This window comes from Aythya marila, assembly GCF_965140915.1.
Source record: "Aythya marila genome assembly, chromosome: 23".
Taxonomy (NCBI): domain Eukaryota; kingdom Metazoa; phylum Chordata; class Aves; order Anseriformes; family Anatidae; genus Aythya; species Aythya marila.
In genome coordinates, this window is record NC_139064.1 from 6182968 (window position 1) to 6207128 (window position 24161).

Below are 24161 nucleotides of genomic sequence, written 5' to 3' on the forward strand. Positions count from 1 at the left end.
ATGCATACTCTTAGTGATTTGACTTGTATGTTAGATCCCAAACTGGCCATATCTGTTTCTTATGAACCTTTTTTGTTTTCTGCTTGTTTTATGTTATGCAGTGACATACCAAAATACTGTCCTGTCTCTTGCATCTGAGCCCATGTTTGTTTCAGCTCTGCACACAGTCGATGTATGAACTTGAAAAAAATGGTTGTGAAATTGCATTCTGGGGCAGTAATTCAGTGGGGCTGTTGTGACTTGACAGCCCCTTCGAGCTTACTGGTAATATCAGCCATACCCTTCAATTTATCCTGCTGGCGACTACTTCGTTTTGCTACCCTGTTTTCAGGTGATTAGCTATATATTGAAACCTGTTAGCCTCAGACATGCCAAAACCAGTTTCCTTTCAGTGTTTCACAATTTATAGTGTTTTGTTTTTTTTTGTTTTTTTTTTTTTTTTAAATCAAAATCCATCTCCAAAGGCCTTGGGCATTCAACTTGAAGAGCTAAGCTGTAGTCAGAGCTGTGAGAGCTTAGGGACATGGTCTAGTGGGTGATATTGATCATAGGGGGATGGTTGGACCAGATGGTCTTGGAGGGCTTTTCCAACCTTATGATTCTGTGATGGGAGCAGGGTGCTCCTGAGCTCAAACCCTATCTCTCATGCACAGTTCATGGCCTTGGCGATCTTGCTGGGTGTCTGCTTCCATCTCCATGTTGTGAAATTAAACTTAACAGTCCGGATCTGCCCCGAGGTGCCACAAGGGTAAACTTGTAATGTTTGTGAGGTACTTGGAAGGTTAAGGGCATATAAACATTAAACAGTGGTTATTCAGGTGTTACCACAGGTCAGCACGTGAGACCCACAGCCTGGTGAGTGCCTGGAGGAAATAACTCCATTGTTCTCCAGGTATCTCCTAGATTTATTTTGTTCCTTAGTTGGGTTTGCATAATTTCTCAGATCTAAACATGTTAGGTGTTTTGGAAACCAAAAGGTGCCGAAGTGACTCGAGCCCTTCTGTAAATCACGAAAAGCCTGTGTGGTTCAGGTGCCTCAGCATTTCTTCAGACCTTGCAGGCTGTGCCTCTGCGAGAAACCCCTGTAACGTAAAGGACGGGTCCAGCAGCCTGGACAAACAGCAATAATTATCCCAAACTGCGGATGAGTGCCAGTAGTTCTAAGATATTTTGGGCAAATGTCCAAACATAACAGGCAGTGTTATTGCTTCACCATCTGCCCTCTGAATTGCTGGAACTGAAGATTATTGGGTATGGGGTTAGCATTACAAAGAGGTATGTGGGGTCCCCATGGAGAATGACTTGTTTGGGGGGAAGTAGTTGCAAAAAGGGAGAACTGAGAAGGCAATACAAGCTTTTGCAGTAAAGAAAAGAGACAATCTCTCAGTCCCCTCCCTTTTTACCCTGCCCGCAGCTGTGAGAGGAGAAATTCTTTATGCCTGAGTGACCCAGAGGACAGCAGGGAGTTGAAAATTAATTTGCATTTCGAAACACTACAGCTGTAGGGAGAACAAACATGAGAAAAAATGTTGCACTACATGCAGGAATTGCTTGTGCTCTTAGCCCTCTCTGCTCTTACCAAGGTGGATACCTTTTTCAGTCTTAACTTACTGTGGTACATGTAATTGAGCTATACGGAAAGCACTAGCACAGCCTACATATGAATGTATTAGTAGTATATTTATTCCATTTAATGGATGTGATGCATTTCTGTATTAAAAACAAAAATACAACCCCAGTTGTTATCCCCACTTGGGTGGATACAACCTGGGAGATGGACGTACAATATAAAGGTTCTTCTCTTTGATACAAAAGCACTAAGAGTAAGCATGGTTTATGCCACTGCAGTGCTCAAGTGCAAAAATGCCCTGGCACAGACATACCCGCAGCACTGAGAGTGTTGCTGATGTTACAGGACTTAAAAAGCGTGGTGAACTGCCTTCCTAGCCTGATGCAGCACCACGGGATTTATTTTCTTAGGCTTGAACCTTGCACTTTGTTTGTACACAGTTCCTGGCTAAGCTACCATAAATAAAAAGAGTCCAGTCTTATAAAGCAGAGTCCAGCACTGGAGGCTGATTACACAGTTGGGCGCTGCACGGTACCTGCATGGAAACTGACTCATGCTTTATGGCTGCCTCTTCTGTTATCATGAGTTACAGTACAAAAGTCATAATTTCAAATAAGAGCACTGCACATTATCAGGAAATAGTGCAGCTTGTGGTAGCTGGTTTGGACTTTACCCAGCTCTTCAACAGTATAAATCATTTTAATGTGGGTCACACTTCTTGAAAATCAGGAAGAGAGCATCTCACAGGAAGTTCACTCTTTGGTCTTGTTCTTCTCTCTTAATCCTGCTGATTCAAATTTAAGGACACAGATTTAGGAAGGAGCCAAAAGTCCTGAGAAGAGAATCTTTCCAAGCCAGTTGTTGTTTTTCTGAACATGCAGGGCATGGTGGGGTCCGCGTGCTTATAAAATGGCACGTGCAGGTGATTCCCTGGGTGGCAGAGAGCCTTCCTGCAGAGGGTGTTCCTTACAGGACAGGGCAAGAAAACAAAGTCCGTAACCTCTCTGTCTCGTGCTGTTTTACAAGAATTTCCTGCGTAGCTTTCACTGTAAGGCGGAGGGAGGAGTTCCAGAACGGAGCAGTTTGAAGTGAGGTTCTGAGAAAAGTTACAGTCTGAAGAGTTTTTTTACTGTATTTTTTTAAGGAAATTCTTGGAAGTTTCTTTGAAAAATTGAGCTAAGAATAGGAGGAAGAATGATTGGGGTAAAAGCAACAGTACTTCCTTGGATGAGGATATTCATTGTTAGGTTCTTACGTAACTGTGTTTATATGGTAAGGGAGACAGGATTTGTTTGGCTAATTCCAGGTGTCTAGAAGTTGTCCAAGTCTCAGCTAGTCACAAAGTTCTAAGAAATGGGCACATCCCTAAAACAATCCACACCATCCTGTTATTGCACCACACGTTCCTGGGGCACGCTGTCTTCTTTAGGTACCTGATTTTCCTCACTGTTTATAGAGGCAGCCTGGACGTAAGCTGTCTCCCACCTCAGCTTCATCTTTGTAGCTGATTCTTTAAATTTATATTCGTGTGGCTCGAAATGTAGCCTGTAACCTACTGTTGCATTTCTGCTCTCGGTTCTATTCTTTCTCATATTCTTCCTAATTATCATTACGGGTACTTGATATTCATGGCTATTTCTTTTGCTTAGGTGGTTTGGTGTGGCGCTCAGGACAGTTTATTTTGTACTCCTGTTGGGCAGCAGGTTCAGCTTTCCGCATTTGTTTGCTATGTGTGGAATTCAGCTGAGCAGCTGCATTTCAGCATGCTGTGGTCCATTAACCAGTCGAAAGGCCTGGCTTATGTGGCAGTTCACCTTATTACTGTAATATTGTGAAAACGATGCTGCTAGAGGGGAGCTTGATGGGAGGCCTCATTCCCCAGCCTGAACAAATAGTGCTGATTCCAGTAACGTACTTTAAAAAAATTAAAAAATAAAAAAAAAAAATAAAAAAAGCCTCCCAAAACCCAGGGAGGGACCATTACAAAAGATTAAAAGGGAAAAAAAATAAAAGCAAGATGATAGGAGAGGAAATGTGACTGATTTCAAGATGAAGCAAAATGGTCTTCAGAATGAAAACCATAAAACTTCTGCTTCCTCTTAATGGGAAAGAATTAACCAGTTAACGAGCCCTAGGAGATGCAATAAACCTTTCAAACCAGCTGAGAGATACTCAGGAGCAAGTTGAAAAAATTGCTTTAGCTGCAATGGTGATCAGATGTGCCAGGGTCCACTTTGTTGACGCATCCACATCTCCAGCCTGGCACTACCTGCTGTCTGAGATGGGGAAGGGGAGGGGGTGAGAGATGGGAAGGAGGTGATGGATTTTGGAATGGGAGATGTGTACGGTGCTCGGATTCTCATGAAGAGGTAGGTGTTCAAAAGTGGCAGCTGCCAGTGGATTTTAGCAGGCTGCAGCTGAGTCTGTGACTTTACTGCAGAGAAGTTACCTGGTGCCAGTGGATGAACATGGTGTTGCTCAGAACAGGAATAAACCCAACATCCAGTGTTAGTACTTCTGTTATTTGCCTGGGAATGTGGATCTGGAAGGGGCTGTGCTGGGTTTAATAACGACAGACACCAGTTCTGGGCCCACAAGTTTTCTGAGCAGTGGGTTATTGGTGACTGGAGGAATATAATAACATGCAAGGTGCCCTGCCCTTGTGCTGGTCTTTCCTCAAGTGGCCTGCTTGTAGCAGTTGTCAGAAATGGGGTGCTGAGCATAGTGGACCTTCACAGCTGTTACTACAAACCACCTGGGTCACCAACTCTGGTCGTTAGAATTGCAGGAAAATCTAGAAATTGACTAATATTAATAGGATTATAGTGTAGATGCTACAGCGTATGAGAAGAAATCCCTGCTGGTTTCCCCCTGGGATGCGGCTGTGACATAGCTTTCTGATTCAAATCTGGTGACTGGTTTGGGATCCAGAAGCCAAAGTCAGGACCTGAACACCAGTAAGTTCACCTCCATGGCAGGGGACACAGGTTTATGTAAAGGTAGCTGTAGGTACCTGGAAAAGTCACAACCGTAGGTGGTGGTCTTGGTGCACTTCACAATCACGATCCCAAGCTTTAGCCTGTGCTGTCACCCTGCTGTTCCGCGCTGGTGCTAACAGGCGCTGTGCCCTGCATGCGTACATGGAAATGTGTGCTAATGGATGTGTAGCTAAGGGGCTTAGGATTCAAAGGGGCGAGGGAGATTAAACACATTTGTCAGGCGTCATCTTTGTTCAAAAATGAGTAAAATCAAATCACCGTTCCAGCAAAGGGCCTTCAAGGGTAATTATGGCCCTTCTTGTATTTCAGTCACTTCTCCAACCATGCAGCATTCCCCCAAAAATATCTGTGGCGCTGGCATGATATATTTAGCTTAAAGAACAGATCGTCCTGGCAACCAGATTAGGAAATGCATAGAACAAGCCTGCTAGATTTTTTTTTCAATGTATATTAATTTTTCTAACTGTGCCCGGGCCCGTCCATGACAGAGGAATGGTTTAGGAAGCACGCTGCTGTTGCTGCAGCCCACTGCTCCCCTCCGTGCTCCCTTGACCTGATTCACGTTGTCACAACAGGTTGCTGCTCAGAAGAACTGGTGCACAAATACCATTCTTACCGTGCTGTTTGTTGACACAGCTAGATAAACCCCAGCAGGATAAGGCCTTGGAAACACGCAGGTTTGTTCCCTGTGGCACAGCCTTCAATTAGGGCACGCAGGCAGGTGTCCTGGCCGTGCTCAGGGTGTGCAGAGAAACGGGGGGGTTCCCCCATGCCACATGTGCATCATCCCTCTCAGACATTAGCAGCCTCCCTGGTAGGAATTAGGTGGGCAGGGAATGTGCTATTACTTGCTTATTTATTTATTTATTTCAGCAGGTGCAGCTGATTTCATGGGGTGCCCATTCAGACTCCAGTATCGACCACTGAAATCTTTGGGCTTTGCAGTCACACATCAGCAGGTCTCGCCACGACACTTTAAAACCTTACCTCCTTGCCTAGTCCTTTGTGACCCTGGCAGTCGAGCTGATTCGGTGCTGAGCCCAGCATCCTCACTTAGCTCTTTGATCACAGATTTGTGACCTCTCACCTTTCTTAATGGGTGGTGGTGGGAAGAGAGATACACGTGGGCATCTCATGTAGTCCTGCCCATTTCTCAGAGAAACCAAAAGGTGCATTGCTGTAGTGTGTCTTGCCATCTAGGGTGCTCTCTTTCCTCATGCAAGAAAAGAAAGCACCAACTGTGTCTGCACCTGAAGGCTGTCCTTTGTGTTCACTGCAAGGGGTGGTGCTGTTCTCACCTCCGGTTGTCTGCATCCATTTATACCTGGGTCGCACTTGCTCCTAACACGGTGGAGCGGTGCAATACGTAGGCAGCCCCTTTTGGCAACTGCTTGAGTATGATGTAATTTCCACCCTATCCAATTCAAGCATTAAAACTTTCTTCTTGAAGAGGTGTTGAATCTTTTTGCGTAAAGGGGTAAGTGTTGTCCTCTAAAAATGTTTTTTGAAACCATATTAGGATTTAGGGCCATCTGTTCCGCCTGCTCTGTTCTCAAGACATTTAGCTTACGGTGTTGTGGATGACTGATGCACATTTTACCAACATGCTCTCCAAATGTGTATTCACTCAGCAGCAAGAAGTTGTTGCTTATCCTGGCTCAGATGCCTAGCTGTGCATGCTGTCTGGCCGATTCCTAATGCCAGCAGTATGCTGCGGCTCCGAGCTCCCAAGGCTGCGAGAGGTGCCTTTCTTCAGAGCAGATGCTGAGGTTTCCTTCTGTAAAAGCCTTTGGCTGCATTAGTGGAAGTTAAAATTTCCATTCCATCTACAGGGGAGAGCAAAAGAAGGTAATCACCTCTGATGGATTTCCTTCCCCCAAAAAGCAGCGCTTGGTTTCCAACACTTTTTCTATGCCATTGCTTGGTGTACAAGGGTTTTGTGTGCCCCAGAGTCTGCACCGTGCTTTGGAAAACCGTGTGAGATGCTGTAAATGCCTAGTGCTAGAGAAACTGGAGTCTGACTGGCTGAGTATTGACTGCCTCTTGGTATATTTGGGCATCCCAGCTGCAGGGTCTCATCTAGTATAGCTGCTCTTGCTCAACTGATGTGCCATGCAGCTTCTGGCCTGTTCTGGCCTGTGCTCGAGTGTGGAGCAGATGCGTGCTTAACCCAGGATGATGCCGACTCCCAGGAACCATTTGAAATTAGTCTCTTCTCTAGCTGTGTGTTTGGCTGTGTGCTGCAAGCCCAAAGAAAAGCAGTGAAGTGACTGGGAGGGGAGAGCACAGAGCATCCAAGTTGGGTAGCACTTAATCAAACTGACTGGCAGATGGCATCTGCTGCTTGATGTAAGGGGATTTGCCACATGACCTATTCAGAATCTGTGCCACGTGGCAAATTGATCAGACATGGCATCTAATGTAAGACTAAATCTCGATCATCAAAGGAGCTGTGGAAAAAAGGTGGTTTGCAGAGGAGTGCACAAGGATGTGAGCTTTTCCATGCTGATTTGCTGATGTTCACAAGAGCTCAGTCCTGATTTTCTTTCTGTGCTCAGAGCAGTTTTATCTCCCTACGATAAATACAATGATTTGCTGTTCCTTAAGCCTACAAGGATGGACAGATAGCTCAGGCAGTGGATGCTGCATGGGGCTGAGAAGTCAACTGGAAAGAATTGGTTGGTGAAGTGGCTTGAATATTAACTTGACACCTAATTATATCTTCTGGGCTTATTTTTCCATTCTGTCATAACCTGGTCTATCTGCCATCTCTGTGAGTGTGGTATGTTGTGTAGCTATCTAAATCCAGTCACGCTCTGGTAGGCTTTGGGGAGGAAATTATCAGCTGTAAAAACTCTGCTGTCCCTGGTGCAGAAAGTAGCATCTCTTTAACATTTGTGTTTGCTTAAACCAAGCTATGCAGGCGATTCCCATATAGATCTGAAAGCAACAAAGCCTTTTGGCCAAAGAGAGCGTATCGACTCAGTTTTATAACTCTTCTGAACATGAGATTTAACACCACAGCTCTTGTGGGAACTGTGATGGGACCTGCACTGTCTCTGCTTGACCAGAATTGACTTTTTCCAACGTGATTCATATATCCTGGCATTCTTTAAAGCAAAGAATGCACTTCTGTCGAGCTTCTTTCCCAAATCCTGCACTTAAAACTCTTACAGGCTTTCTCCTCTAAGGAAGATGTAAAGCACTAGCCCAGCTGGGTTTAGTTTATGGGATCTGACAAGACCACAGCCTGAACGAGGACTTTAATAACATGCTCAACTAACCAATGACACTTGTTCTTTAGTTCCCCAGGTTCTCAAGAGCTGCACTGAATTCATTGAGAAATATGGCATTGTGGATGGAATATATCGTGTGTCTGGAGTTGCGTCCAACATCCAGAAACTACGGTAAGAGCACCGTGTCTGACAAACCTGCTTGTAGAGGCGGAATGAGGTGTGTGCCAGATTCAAGGGCTGTGTTTTCAGGAGCCTGCCCCGTGCCAGCTATGGGGCTGGCTGCTCAGCAGCTCTGTGTGTGCAGTGTGCACTCCAAGGATGGTGTGCTGGGATTGCCACTGCCTTGGAGTTCTCTTTCACAGGTGTGCAGGGTTGTTCAGTAGACTTCGTTCTGTAGGAAGTTTTCCTTCAGGATGGGTATTGGAAGGCTCGGGGATTGTGGTGTCACTGCTGTCAAATTTCATTCCTGTTTCCTCTTGTTCCTGGAGCCCTTTGGAGCAGCTGATACTTCTCCTTGCTGCTTTGGAGTTCTGGCATATTAGCAATTAATTAGCGACATGTGAATAAGTACTTGCATAATTCATGGTGGGTGGCATGGCCCTGCTGCGTGGCTGTGAGAAGGAAGGCTAGGTGTGTGTTGTCCCCACTCAAGAGCTGTTCAAATCACTCTGAGTGCCCTTTATCCTTTTGTGAGGCCCCGTTTCTTCCTCCCATCATTTGGTATGCATTCTTCTCTTGTGAAGGGTCTGAGAGAACCTACTGGGATGTCACTAATTCCAGTTTTGATCGTAGGCCCGCTGCTTCACAGAGGCAGCAAAGGGGTATTTTCCATATGAAGGATATCCTTTTTGTACCAGCTATTCCCAAGTTAAATGGACGGGTTTGAGCCAGTACAGTTACTGCACAAACCCTTGTATGGATGGGCTTATTCTGGTTCAGCTTAATCCTGTTTTTCATCACAGCAAGTTCAATTTCAAAAATCTACTTCCTGAGCCTTTGATATGCAGGCTCCAAAGACTCTGATTGTAGCTGCTGTCCAGAGCAGAGTCGGCTGAATAAAATGTTTGCCCTTACTTCAGTTATATCCCTTTAATTCCCCATTCTGACATGTGCTGGACCATGTTTCTAATCACTGCCCTAGTTCATCTTTTATAACCATATTGTCTTTTGATGTATTCCAAAGGTGCTTTAAAATGTTTTTCTAAAACTTCAGTTGCATAATACCCTGGTACAGTACAGAGAACAAAACGATAGCCTACTTTTCAATTTTCTGAAAGTACATGGTATAACTTGTAGACACTATCCCTGTCAAATTTCATGACAGATTTTTCATAAGTGTTTGATTAATGTAGGACATGTTGCATTGCTGGAGTTTCCAGCTATATAAACAGATCATTAAGCTTATTTCAAAATTAGCTCTGCAGTGCCCTTATAAATGAGCAATTGTTGTTAAGTTTCTAATAGAAGAATTGAATTTCCCGTTTTTAAAGGTGGTTGTTTTTTTTCTTTTGGTTGGACAGAAAGTTAAGAGAATTTTATTCCACGTGAGAGATTCACTCCAGGACAGAGGCTGGCTCTTTAGTAGCACAGTAGCTGCCTTTATTTGGACGGTAGATGAACTGGAGTGAGTGTCAGGTTGGCATGGGCATCCCTGTACTTGGCTCTGGCTTTTTTTGAGATGCTGTGAAGTTGTGTTCTTCCGCTAAAAAATCTACCTTTGGGGGTCAAAAGAAATAAGTTGTTCTCTATATAGTCAGAGAAAGAAGACTGCCTGTAAGGTTTCCCTTTCTTCACTCCATATTCTGCTTCTGCAGGGGTAGGTCTCTAACATGGCATGGGATTTCTTCCTTGGGAAGGTGTGCTGGAGCAGCAGGAGTGCTGGGGTAGGGCAGGAGATGGTCAGAGAGTGTCCACCAAGGCTCGGTTTGTTTGTTTGGGCGGGTTGGTGTCTTTCCGTGATTGTTCTTCTGAGCTCTCTTCTTCTGCGGAGCCAAGTGCAGGAAACAAGTTTGTCTTCCAAATGTGAGTAAGGGATGAGTCAGAACGTGCCTGTGGGAGCTGCGTACACTGAGCGCTGAGGAGTGTGGCTACAGGGAATCCATCGGTTGGGGAAAACAGAAACCTTTATTTCCTCCTCTGTGCTGCCTTTGGGATGAGGAGCTGGGGCAGATGTTCACCTTCTTGTCTGAAGAAGTCAACCCCTCTTCCCCTTCTCACTGGCACAGTGAACTGGCTTCCCTCACACAGCTTCATGTCTAGGTGAAAGGAGCTCCTTCCTTGTATCGTAAGGGACGAACACTTGATCACTGAGGTTACAAATATGCCTGGTTCCTTGGACATGGATTCAGACTGGTTCCATCCTGTAGCAGAGAGGGGCAAGCTTGGCGTTTGACCTGTGCCTAAGTCGTGTTTTATCTTCTGTGTTACAAATTGTCTGGCTTGGACTGGAGGGAGGCCGGAGCTGTTGCCACTAAGTCCCTGCCATTGCTGTGGTTGTAGTGCAGACAGGGTGACTCCCCGCATTGATGATAAGTTGCTGGGTTTACAGCTTAACGACGATGGCAGGGAAACTGAGCTCCAGCTAAAGCAGCCATGTTCTCGCAGCTCCCTGTGGCCATGCCAGCCCCTGCAGATCTGGCCTGCTAATTTGAAACAGCAATCTCCATGCGCATATCCGAGCAGCGAGCCAGCTCTTGGCCTTCTAAGCTCAGCTTTTATTTCATAGATGTTTGTGCTTTTGGTTTTCCTCTCTCTGAAAACCAAGGGAATGCTCAGGGTTTGTCTTTATGTGGTTGCTGGCTCTCTTCACCCCATAGCAGAGGCGTGCTCAGCTCACCAGCTTGGACCCAAGGAATTTCTGCACACAGTAGTTTCCATGTGCAGCAGTGCCAGCGGTGCTGCCGTTCAGCATTGCTTTATCATTTCAGTTTCCAGGCCTCTGAAATGCAAAGGGACAGCAGCTTTCATTCTGACCTGTGGGGACTCTTCCTCCAGGCAGCTCCCTGTCACAGTCCTCGGGAGTTGAACAGTCAGATTGCCTCCGTGGTCTTTGAAAACATGCTCTGGAGATTTTGTGAAGGGCTCTGTTACAGGAAAAGTGATTGTAGATTAAATTGTAGGCTTAGATTATAAACTAACTGAAAAAGGCCATACCAAAAAAAAGTCTCATTTTAGAAAAAAAAACAATCTAGTAGCAGCACCAGCATGGCTCGGGGGGCTTTGGTGACTAAGTAATTGTTTTATCCCGTAAATCAGGAAACCCTTGCTTTGCTTAACTGTAATTTGTGTTGTTTTTTATTTTCTTTCTTCTTTGCCAACCTCCCTCTACCCACTTTTGTGTATTCATCTCCAGCCATGAGTTTGACTCTGAACAGATTCCTGACCTAACTAAGGAAACATACGTCCATGACATTCACTCTGTGAGTTCTCTCTGCAAACTGTACTTCCGGGAGCTCCCGAACCCCCTGCTGACATACCACCTCTACGACAAGTTCTCTGTGAGTACAAAGCAACGTCTTCCACTTACCTCACAGCATGACCTGTTATCTGCACATGTACACACCTTCCTTTGCCTTAATTCTGTTTTAGGCTGGTGTTTTTATAGAGGCCCAAAGTGTGTGTCTGTAAAACCACCAGCCTAACACCAATACAGCTCATGCTGCACACCAAATGCCCACCTGCTGTTAACATCCTGCCCCTTCAAAAGGTGGGTGCAACAAGGCCCCAGGTTTGGGAGCCTTTTTCTTGTTGCCCCATTAGGTTTACTCACTTGTGCCTTTGTGTCACCTCCTGCGCCCTATTGATGCCACTCCGGGGGCCCCAGTGAAGGTTATTAGGGTATTAACAGTGCTTGCAAGAATTCCCCTATCTTCTGCCATTCCCTGGTGACTTATCTAACAGGAATGGGATTAGAAGCAAATGCTACTTGGAACTGAATGCCCACTGCAAGGAATCGCGCTGTACAATCAAGCTATGAACTGGCCCAGAGCTTGAATTACTTGCCCTTTGTTGCATTGAGCTGTGTGTCAGTCTGTCCCCAGAGACGGATGCCTCTTGGAAGATTGAGAGGCTCAACAAATTCTGTATCAGCACTAGAGAACAGTGCACTGTCCACTTAGTTCAAGACCCTGTGTCAGGTATCTGGCCTTGTTCGTATCTCAGTCATTTACTGTGCTATTCCAGGATGCTGTCTCCGCTGCTACAGATGACGAACGGTTGGTTAAAATCCATGATGTCATCCAGCAGCTCCCCCCACCTCACTACAGGTTAGTACAGCCTTCAGTCTGTTTATAGCTTGGCATTGCTGGCATTTCAAGAGTGTAATGGTGTGATTCCTCTTAAGATAGCTGCATTGTGCCTGTATATATTAAAATGGTTTATGGCTACATAAAGTTGATTTATATTATAATTAGATCATTACCAGACAAACACCATATACTTTATATCGTCTTATTTGACTTCCTCTGGAAAGTATGTATAGGAAGCAAATACAAGCTCGTTATGGCACAAGTGGCTGATATCATTAAGGAAATGTTCTTACTGAGGGGGCACAATACCCTCTCTAGGAATAGCAGTAAAGACAGTGAAATGTGAACACCAAAAAATTGCTTCAGGACTGTGGTTTAAGTTGTTCAAATGTATTTTGGCTGTAAGCATCCTCCCCCTGCCCCAAATAGCTTTTAGCTGCAGGCCAGTGCTGAATATGTCAATACATAAGGAGCAGCAGCAAGACATACGAGCGTGGTGGGGCAGCTTGGATGATGGATGGCATCGTGTTGTATTCTGGAGTGGTTGCTTGCATTATTGCAAGGCAATGCTTAGTAACGTTTTATCTATTTAATATTTAACTATAATAGCAATAATAGTAACTAGCAAATGCTAACAGTGATCTTTGGGAAATAATAACTATACTGTGTTGATTATTTAAACAATACAAGCTTATTAGAATAGTACATGCTAAATGATATGCATTATATTAAGACACACTAATTAGTATTCATAACTATTTTGTTGTGCACAACAGTTAGTCTTTAATCATCATATTATATATATTAATGTTCATTTAACCAGTATTAGTAACTATTGCAGTGTATGGTAAATGTCTTCATACTACAAAGTATGGTGATTGGTATTAATACCAGAAATAATATTAATGACTATTTAAATGATATTAATAATGACTGCAATTAGCCTGGACCAATGACAATGTATTGATTGGTATAAATAAAATAATACATTACTATTTAAATATTAATAACTTTTGTATGGCATTCTTAAATAAATATAACAGTATATGGTGATTGGTATTGACAACTAATTATAATGCATATCAACCAATATTAAAAGAATTATTATTGTGTATGGTGATTATCATTTGATTATAATGGGACTATATAATTTATGCTATCCATTATTAAATATCAATAACCATTAATCAATATCCATTAATAAATATAAATATTGTACTTAGCTTTGATTATAATGTACGGTCATAGGTAATTAAACAGCATTGACTAACTTATGGGACTTAATACTAAGTATGAGGTCTGGTAATTAATTAGCATTTAAAACTAATTATAATAATAAGGGAGCAGGGCCTTGAAGAAGACTGTATCAAAAACAAAAACTCCTTTGTCAAGTTTTCTGTGGTGCATTCCACCTTTTCCCTGAAACGGCTCTCAGGGGATCCCAGTGCACATCCCTTAGGGATGCCTGTGCCCGGGACAGGCAGCAGCACAGCAACCCAGCCAGCAGCTGTGTGGCTCTCACTCCCCCACTGCTGCTGCACTGCTGGGCTCTGCCTTGGCTCACCTCAGTTCCTCAGGGTTGCTTGAAGAAGGACAGAAAGACACCTTGTTGTTCTGCTCCGTTCCGTGAGAATTTCCATGCGGGTAGGCAGTGTTTGAGGTGCAGCAGGGCTGTGCAGGTTGGTGGAGATGCCTGCTTTGTGTCCACCCAGAAACACCCATCTGAGCTTCACGCCCTTCTTGCCTGAGAAGTTTTGGGCCCCTGCTGCCATATGGTGAAGGGGGCACAGAGAGACGGGTGCCAGCCAGGCTGCCGCTGAGCGCCAGCATCGAGGAGGTGGCAGCAGCGTTCACATTGCCGCCCCCTGCACTGGCTAAAAGGAGTGGAGCTGGGCCCTTCCTCCTCTTCCCCATGTCATGGTAGCAGCAGCGTTTAATCTAAAACACAATCTTTTATTTTTACCTGATCAGAAGTCCTGTGAAGCTTAACCTTGTATCTGCTGTGTACCTCTTATATGTGTATAACAATGCTGGAGGCACTCAATTCCTAAGTAGAATTCAGATAAAATTTGCTGGTTTTCAAAATCCTGGGCTGTGTAAATAAGTAGTCTTCTGTTTACCAGGAGGTTTATATTCAAAGTCCTTTCTTCTAACTCTCAGATGAGCATTGTGCTATGACCCAAATACAGCGTAAGGGCTGTATTTCTGTTTGACAATGCTATAATAAAACCACCAAGAGCTATGAAGCTCTAGGGTGCTCTGCTTCTAGATCCTGCTGTGCTGGTGGCATTTAGCATATTCCCATCCATGTCGGTCTTTGCTGGGTCCAGTCACTTGGCTGAGAACAGGTGCTTGGGCAGTCTTTTCCTTTACTCAGAACAAATCAGGAGTGACTCCTTCTTACCCCACCCCTATGTAATTATTTGCTAAAGACAACTTTACCATCCTTCTTGCCATACACTTCAACTTTTTTTTTTTTGTGAGCACCCAAAGCGAAAGAAGATAATGAACTGGGGTTTGTTTTGTAACTTGCAGCATGGCTTGCTCATTGGTGCTGAACATTTGCCTATCTCTTGTTTTCCAGGACACTGGAGTTCTTAATGAGACACTTAGCTCGTCTAGCTGATTACTGCTCTGTTACAAATATGCACGCTAAGAACTTGGCAATTGTCTGGGCTCCAAACCTCTTAAGGTAACTTTTTTTTTTTTCCCATTCAAATACAAGGCTTATGTAAGTTTTTGTATTTACAAAAATAAAAGATAGATATCAGTTGCCCAGAAAATCATAACTTTCAGCAGCCTAGAAAAAGATTTTCCTTTTTTTCCATCCAATGTGTTCTTCTCCTGTAAAATTTCTAATAGGAAATTATTCTGAGCAGGGGGTTGAGACCAGCTGGCAAGCTTCTGAAAGTGATGTTAATAGCTCTGCTGTTGTCAGTGGAACTGCGTTGACACACTGTGAGAGAATACCCCAGTATTGCTCTCTCTCTCTGCACTGCAGCTCCACTGACCACAGTTCAGCAGTGGCAAGGAATGAGCCTAGTGTGTTCTCACCCCCAGAACTCTTTCTAGATGATAATTTCTCCTCTCCTGGTTAGATGAGACTAGTGTGTCCTTGGTCATCCAGGAAAATGTGTTTAGTGGCATCACTGATTTCCCACTGCAGAAATCACCGGAGTCTAATTTGACAGCTTTTGGCTGCAAAAATTCAGACTTACGGAAATGATCTTGGATAAATGTCTCCTAAAACTTGTTTTGAATGTGCCTAATAGGGTATTTTAAAATTAATGGTGTAATTTAAAAATTGTGCTTTAAAACAAAGACAAAAAAATCACCCTGGCTTCTATTGTATTGATTTCTGGACTGCTTTGCTACCAACCTGAGAAATCCGAGTCAGAGATTCCCCTGTGTGCAGTTAATGAGGGAAAGCTATTTTCTCCTTTATGGCAATTCACCCACAAGCAGTCAAAAGATTTCTTGTTTGAGTTTGCTGTTGTGAATATTGGGGTACTTGCTGGGCAGGACGAGTTGGAGACATTCCCTGCTAGAGGAAAAATGATGCAGAAGACCATGCTGAGCTTTCTACAGTGTCACAGCATTAAACTGCTGCCATACACTGTTTCTAGAAAGAAGTTAAAGGAAAGTTCCCCACTTCGTATATGCAGTGTTTACCTCAATCTGGACCTGCCACGTGCTTACTTTCCTTCTTGACCCATTGTTCCTCTTGCCTGTTTCAGTAGGACTCCAGCCTGAAACCAAAAGCTGGATGTAAATGACTGCAGTCAATATGACCATTCATATAATGCTTTGATGAGATTTATCTCGTAACTGCCCCTAAAGTCCTGTCTGCCCAAGCAGTGTGGCACAGTAGTTCAACATGTGACGAAGCCTTACCAAGGGGATCATATCTTTCACAGTCTTTTGGCTGTTTGCATTTTATTTAATCTTCCTTTTCTTCAGATCAAAGCAGGTCGAGTCTTCCTGCTTCAATGGAACAGCTGCTTTCATGGAGGTGCGAATCCAGTCAATAGTTGTGGAATTCATCTTGAATAATGTGGACATCCTCTTCAGTTCCAAATTCAGCTCAATCATACGAGATGGAGCAGGTGCGTGACTTCCTCTGTTAGCTTTACCTTGATCAAAAACAGTAATAGACGCTTAATGAAAATCTGAGCCTCCTCCAGGACTTTTGAAATATGTTTTTACTATCAGTGAGAGGACAGATTTACAGGGTTATGATATTAGAACCTGGCAAATATGGCCTAGTTTTTGAAATTGCTATCAGTACCTTTCCTAGAAGCCAAGGATGCTCTTCAATCAGCTGATTTAAAGGATCAATCAGCAGATTTAAAGAAAGTTCTTGGTATTCATTAGCATTGACATTAAGAAACAAAAGTCTTGTTCTTAATGTGAAATATTTTGACACCTGCTATCCTGGTTATTTCTTCTGCATAGTCTCTATAGGTTAATTAGTATAGTCTATATAGGTTAATTAGTAGGGCTGTCCAGCTACATGGCAAAGACTGCATTGGCCCTACAACTGTTGCCCAGTTTCCTAATTACATTGCAGATTTGTGGCTTTAGGATGAGGAATGAACTGTGACATGTTTGTGCCCAACCCTGGAGCATCTGAAGCGTCATTTATCCCTGGAGTGTACAAATTTGCTCAAGTAACTGCTAAGACCTTAAGTGTACCTGTTCCATTGGAAACAAATTGAGTTGTACCATTCTGTGTGTTAGAAGAATAAATGAGAGCACAACCTATTACTATTCCAAAGCAGCATTAGGTCTGTTCCATCTGCTTTGATAACCTGCCCTTCCAATTAAATTTGTACAGTCAGTGCAGTTACTTTACCACCAGTACAGGTAGCTGCTGTTCCAGAATGGTTGCTGCTCCCCATTTTTGTACAAGCCCTACCTCTACTTGGCAGCCCAGAAAGTCAACCTGATCTGGTGGAAGGTGTCCCTGCCCATGGCAGGGGGTTGGAATTAGAGGAACTTTAAGGTCCCTTCCAACCCAAACCGTTCTATGATTCTGTGATTCTACTTAGGACAACACAGTTTTTGTAAGTCCAGCTTTTATTCCTACTGGAAGACAATTGTTACGTCAGTAGGATCCAGAGCTTAGCTTGGCTAACAGCCCATAGCAGGCTGAGCTCTGCCAGGGGAAGATGAACATGCTAAGAATCCGAGCCAAATGATTATCCAGGCTTAGAACAGAGCATATAAATTCGGCTAATTGTTTAATGACTTGGGCATTCACATTGTGTACTTTGCCACAAAACTAGGGGGGGAAAGGGTCAGGCTGTTTCACAGCGTACCAGCTATGCTCAGGAATACTGTGCCACAGCAAGGGAGTAACTAAAAAAAAAAAAAGAAAATATCTGGGAATAAAAATAAATAAATAAATAAATAAAAATAATAAAAAAATAAAAAAAATATCTGGGAATAACTAAAAACAAACTTTGTAAGAAGAAAGCTGTCACTATCGTTATGGAGTTCAGCATGCAGATGAAGCTTCATTAAAGTATGTCAACACTGAAGGTTTCTAACCTGCTTGCTTCCCTGCCCATCCCCATTCTTGTTTTGTTTTTTGTTTGCTTAAATACGGTAAGCTGCTCTCAATTAAAAGTATTTCCTTTCTCATAAACATACCTCTGACAAAATGGTTATTTTGACCACATCTTTCAGGGGCTAGAACAACAAGATCTTAGAAAAACACAACAGTTCCCCCAGAACTTTGATGTCTGTACTGCTGTTTTCTGATTCCCCCTCTTGTCCCTGGTTTTCCCTTTCAGGGCACAGTTCTTTATCACGGCCCAAGTCTCTGCTGGTGTCCTCTCCTTCCACAAAGCTGCTCACACTGAAGGAGGCACAGGCACGGACACAAACCCAGACCAACTCTCCCGTCGTGGCAAACAGCAGATACGTTGAAGTGGAAGAAGGCCCAGCAGCTCTACAGGGGAAATTCCACACGGTCATAGACTTTCCATCTGAAAGGTAAAGAGGAGTTTCCTTTCCAGCATGTGTCATAACTGATTTATTTTGATTACATCAAAAACTTGTTGAAACTGACTTATAGTAATCACGCATAAAGTATTGTAGCCAATTTTCCACCCGCTTTGGACTTCATGAGGATTCAACTAACATACAAATGTCTGATGGGCTTAGGTTAGCCCTGCAACTTCTGTGCCATTTCTTACTTTTCACAGGGCTATCACTAAATGTAAGAGCCATACTGATGCATATCCATGCCCGTACTCGCCACAGACACAGAAATGTGAACAGGGTGAATACCTAGAAACACCGGGGTTTTCCATATTTCAGGACCACATGCCTGAAACAAACTTTGGTTGTCCTCAAAGTGGAGTTGTTGGACAGACTTGATGGTGCTAGAAATTAAACATGGCAGTGGGAGGAGGCAAGCATGATTTTACAGCATAAAAGAGGCTCTTTAATACCTTTTGTGACTACACAGTTCCTCAGAGAACAGCTATACCAACCAGCTAAATAAAAAACATTCCTTAGATGCCATGTTGTACAAGTATGGAGCCTTTGCTCACCTGCATTGCATCTGCTTTGCATAGTTTGGTGGAATTTACCCAGCACCCAAACTTTAGGGCTGAGCTATAAAAATGAAAACATCCTCAACCATTTAAAAGAGACCACGTTTCTAAGCTGTCTTTCAGCAGAAACAAGGTATTGTTAATAACAAACAACTGTTAGCAAGAGCCAAATGCAATTCCCCATCACCCTGACATACACGATTTGCTCTGTTCTCACTTCAGAAAAAGACCACCCAATAAGATGAAGAAATCGCCAGTTGGCAGTTGGCGTTCTTTCTTCAACTTGGGAAAATCGTCCTCCGTGTCCAAACGCAAACTACAGCGCAATCCCAGTGAGCCCTCAGAAATGAAAGCCACAGCCCGTGCAGGTAAGGTTGTAAATCCATTCTTCAGAAAACAAGATTTTTCGGCAATGCAGAATTCATGTTTACAGTGTGCTTTTATCTCCTTCTAGTGTTCAAGCCATGCATAACATCCTGAGTTAACTGCTGTCTTTCCTAAAGGGATCTCGCATTAGCTCATGAATTTGACACACTAGAGCACACCCCTTAAATGTGTTTATCAGAATAGCTTTTGAAGGACATTATATGGGCACCACTATAAAAAGTCTCAGAATATTTCCTTCTGACACTCATATCATGAAATAAGAATACATTTCTGTCTCCATTTGCTATTCTCGGATGATACATTTAAACTAGGCTTAAAGGCACGTTACCACAGATGTATTCTCCCAGAAAGCGAAAGAAGACATCCAACAACTTTTCGTACCCTCCTCTGTGTAGTCTCTGACTTCTCAACCCTTATATATATAATTTTCTGTCTCTTTAAAAATAGCAACTATATATTTTTGCAGTGAAACATACCACAAATTCCTAAATATGGACCAGTGAGGACTTCTGTCCCATCTTTTCTCTGGTACCATTTTCAAATTATAACCTTCAGTCTTAAGGATAATAAACACATTATATGACTGTCTTCCTGGAGCATTTTAGTTGTACTTGCTTAGTGCTTGTAAAACCAGCTGTGTAAATGTTACTTTCTTCCCCATTCTAAGGGATTTGCTGTCAGGAACCAACCAGCTACCACAGGTACATCCAGACAGTCTGTAGTGGCATGACATGCATGGGAGGCAGCAGTTTTCCAACCTGTCACCTGCAGTAGGTTAATTTGCATAGGTTACTCTTCACCAGTCTGTAAAATGAGTGTCAAAAATCAACCCAGTCTTTGTAATCGCTTCTTGCCCAGTAGTATGCAATCATTGGCTGAAAGGAACCTCTGTAGGTCATCCAGGCCAATCTCCCACACAAAACAGGACTACTTCTATCTTAGACAGTAAAACGTATTAACACTCAACCAGGGTAAAGGCTTTCTTTAAGGACTTCGGAATAAAAAGAAAACAGAAAAAAAATAAAAGCACAACTGTTACTTTAAAAACAGCGGTACTGATGCTAGAAGCCCATTCAGCTTCTTCCTGCCAACACTACGTAACCAAATGTAAGCCATGTTTGTAATTCAACTTTTCCCTGTCTTGGTTGCATTTTCATAGGTGGACGAGGAGACAGCGGAACTCTTCGCTCAGCTAAAAGCGAAGAATCACTTACCTCTCTGCATGCTGTTGATGGTAAGACAAAACTGTACCTTCACTTTCAATGTGTGTGGATTAAAAAAAAAAAAAAAAAAAAGGCAATAGGATATTACTGACTGCAGATATTCAATAGGGCAGATCCTCCTCCTCCCCTCCCTCCCCCTCTCCAGCAAAAGCTGGACTTACTAATTAATGGAGCAGCTTATCGCTCTGTGTTGGGCAGTATTATCATCTGAGAAATGCTCTTCAAATCTTTTTCCTTCGAAGGTAAAAAAGCAAAGCTCTTGCTATTGTATAGCTGGCATTACTTACCTTTCATTCCTCACCATCTCCTTTCTATTCTAAGGTGGAAAAGACACCATCAGGAAGGAAAATGCTTTCTGAGGGAGGCCTACAGCACACTTAACCTAGTTTTGCTTTTGCAAACAGCGTAGTTTCATACCAAATCGGACCTGACAACTGCTTTAAAAGAGTTTGAGCACATTTAATTAACAATTACCACTAACTACATTATTTTTCTGTTTAGGGTTTGCCACACGAGCATCTTGCACATTGCTTTAAAACAACGTTAAAAACAACACCAAGCCATTGTCTCCTGGACAGTATTTTTTTTTTTTTACACTAACTCCTGTGTATCTACTCATTCCTAGGTGAAACTAAACTACTTCGACCCAGAAGACCTAGATCCAGTAGTGATGCATTGTCTGCTTCTTTCAATGGCGAGCTCTTAGGAAACATGAATCGCTGCAATTCTTATGACAACCTTCCACATCAAAACAGCGATGGGAATGAGGGGATCATCCGTGTTCCTGCCCTTATTTCTCCTCGCTCTTCTGAAGACGTTGACCTGAGCCCACCAGATATTGGAGTTGCCAGCCTGGATTTCGACCCGATGTCTTTTCAGTGCAGCCCACCCCAGGCAGAGTCTGAGTGCCTGGAGACCAGTACCTCCCTGATTGAGTCAGTCGACATAAATAAGGAGAAGCCGAGCCTATTGAAGAAGGATGTAGAATCAGGCAGCCAGTCCCACACACCAGGCAGCGCCACAAGCTCTGAGCCAGTCTCTCCTTTCCAAGAGAAGATGAATCCAACCTTTACTATGGATCAAAGCCCAACTGAAGAGAAGGCCTGCAAACCCCATGTCTTCTCACCCAAGACGGAGCAAAAGCCCATCAAATCTCCACCACCGACTACATCAGAACCTGTCTCCTCTGCACTGCCCAGCCGCATGTCAGAACCAACTGGAGGAGTGACCATCATGACCAGAAGCTCTTCTGCTTCCAACTGGAGCAAAGAGATCGACCTCACTGAAATGACAAACAAGTCCCCAACCGAGATGTCCTTGCCCCTGGAGAGCAATGAAACAGGAGCAGGGGAAGGAGCCCAACAAGAGCTTCAGCATGCCCAGCCAGCGGCTGCTGGCAAACCAGAGTCCCCAGAAGAAGGGGAGAGACCAATGTCAAGCAGTCAGAATAAGAGTGTACCCACTGGAAACACACAGCCAGGTACAGTGCATTTTCCTCCATTCTTTCTTTAAGTTCCAAAGGGGACCTGCTCTCAAAAAAGTCCTTCTCTGCGTGCCTTTTAGGAGAGGGGATTGCCCATCAGTTCTGATCACAAGTGTTCTTGCAGGGCTGTGCAAATCAGTAAGGTCTTAACCTCTGTCTTCTCCCTACATCACACAAATCTCGGATATTTTTTCATAAGACTTTGTATACCACTTTTTTTTCCCATCATGCCATACATGAAAATCTATAGCATGTACTTCAAATCATTTCAGCCGATAGACCATCTAAACTTCTTTTTTAAATTTTTAAATCTGCCAACACTTGAAGAAGGGACCTTCTTGCCCAAAACCTTATGATCAAAATTGTGTAAGGGTGTCTCATTCTCTGCTACCTACTTCCTACCTCTCTAGAAATGCAAGAGGAGCCTTTAGACAATTTCTTGTGTTTTTTTTCCTTTTTGTGATGAACTGCTGTGCTATTGAGCAGCGTTTGCATGTAAGACTGAAGATACAGTATTTCGCACCAGAAGGAATTGCCACTGTGAAAGTGTGGAAAGCATCTATTTTTTTATAGTAGTCATTAAGGTTAGGTCACTCTCCTTATTGGGTAACATAAAATCACTCTCTCTCTCAATTTTCCCCCAATTAGGAGCCGTTGCCCTCGACTCCCCCCAGGATCCTGTTCCTGTCAGTTCCGTGTCTCTTATCCCTCCTCCTCCTCCAAAAAATGCAGCGCGCATGCTAGCCCTAGTGTTAGCTGAGTCCGCACAGCAAGCGTCTGCTCAGTCTCAGAAAAAGCCAGGAGATACTCATTCTGAAAGCACAAATTATGGCGAGACCGAAGCTGGTACAGCTCTAGAAAAGCTCCATGTCTCTGCTGGTGCTCCAGACAAGCTCCACCTGTATACCAGTCTGCCTGAGAACCGCCTTCACTTCCAGCCTGGTGCTCCAGTAGAGAAGGATTTTCAAGGTAGCAGCACAGCCGGGAAGCAGAACCACCTGTCTGGCGCACCTGGAGCCCGAGACCCCCCGCCTGTCCGCAGTGGCATGCCTGGGGACACGCCCGCTAGCCGAGATGAAGAACAAGAGCAGTCCAGCTTCCATCCTCGTAAATCTGGAGACAAAGATCACTTCCCGTCCCACGCTGGGGACAAGGAGCACCACACCCTGGGTGCACTGCCTGACCTGGAGCCTCCCACACCTGACATGCCAGTAGATAAGCCCCAACTCCGTGCATGCATGCCCGGGGACAAGCACCTCGCGCCCGCCTGCACAGCCGACGACAAACTTCAGACACCTCCTGTTGTGACAGCCGGGGAGAAAAGCACCCTGGCTTCAGTGCCGTATCTGACAACCATCCAGACAACTGCAACCGAGCCTAGCCACGGACCAGCGAGCCAACATGCCACTGGCCCAGCCTCAACTCAGACAGACAGCATTGTTACAGCGACTCAGCGCATGCTCGCAGCCATCCAGCCCGCTATGTCGCAGAGACAAGATCACCAATCAGCAATGGGACAAGTGCCAGCCGCCTCTGCAAAAGCAACCACTGGTTCCAGCCAGGTACGTGCACGTATCTGCAAGTGCCGTGTGTGTGCACAGCTGCTCTGTGTTTGTAGGGGACTGAGCTCAGGGAGAATTGGTCCAAATCTGAGTGGCAAGAGGCAGGGGGTTCCTCACGGGTTACTTACTGGGAATTGAATGTGTAGGACAGAGGCACAGCCTTACAGGAATGCAGCGCAGTATTTCTTAAGTGAATACATGGGAACATAGCAGTGTATCTACTCATAAGTTTAAGGAAAAAAAGAGTATTTTGTGGGGTGACTGATCCAGGGAATGGTGGCTCAGAAGTGCTCAGATGCAAGTAACTGACAATGTCCTCTTCCGGCAGCCTTTAATAAAGCAGGTCAGATTCCTGGTGAGGGGGTTAGTCATAGAAGTGTGCATTCAGAAATCCAAGCTATCTGCTGCCCATGAAATACGAACACCTGCAGCTTGCTGGCTGTCTTAGCCACTCCACTGTAATATGGAAGGGATTTCAGCTGTATGACACTACTTGAGCTGCTAAGTCCTACACACAGGTGTATTTCCGTTAACATAAGTACATTAACAAGTAGACCACCTAAGAAAATGCTTTGGCCACTGTATAAAGGCCATAAAGTAGAGACAGCTACTTCCTCCCCCTTCAGCAGTATGACTTTTGCAATAAGAGCACTTACAGGCTCCTCGGCTGCCATTTGTGGCAGGTCCTGGAAGCCACCTGCCATCCCCCAGAGGCAGCATGCTGCCCTTGCTGTGAAAGGGAACATACACATCTTTTCCTTTGACAGTGAGCAATGCTGGCTCTCCACAGCAAACGAAAGTCAGGTGTTGTCGACAGAAGGAAGACACAGACGCTCAATATGAGTGATCAGTGAACTTCAACTTTAATGGATAGCTCAGTCACCTTTT

At 44.1% G+C, this 24161-nt stretch overlaps 1 protein-coding gene across 10 annotated transcripts in view; it reads left to right on the forward strand.

The window, feature by feature from the left end:
* ARHGAP32 (Rho GTPase activating protein 32) overlaps nt 1–24161 on the forward strand; it is a 266569-nt gene that overhangs the window by 229244 nt on the left and 13164 nt on the right. For all 10 annotated transcript variants that reach the window (XM_082777983.1, XM_082777991.1, XM_082777990.1 and 7 more), the window contains 10 exons: nt 7874–7976; nt 11158–11302; nt 11988–12070; nt 14637–14744; nt 16013–16158; nt 17851–18052; nt 18841–18986; nt 20165–20239; nt 20854–21708; nt 22360–23273. In XM_082777983.1, the coding sequence (XP_082634109.1) occupies nt 7874–7976; nt 11158–11302; nt 11988–12070; nt 14637–14744; nt 16013–16158; nt 17851–18052; nt 18841–18986; nt 20165–20239; nt 20854–21708; nt 22360–23273 (2777 nt within the window). The remainder of the gene's footprint in view (nt 1–7873; nt 7977–11157; nt 11303–11987; nt 12071–14636; nt 14745–16012; nt 16159–17850; nt 18053–18840; nt 18987–20164; nt 20240–20853; nt 21709–22359; nt 23274–24161) is intronic.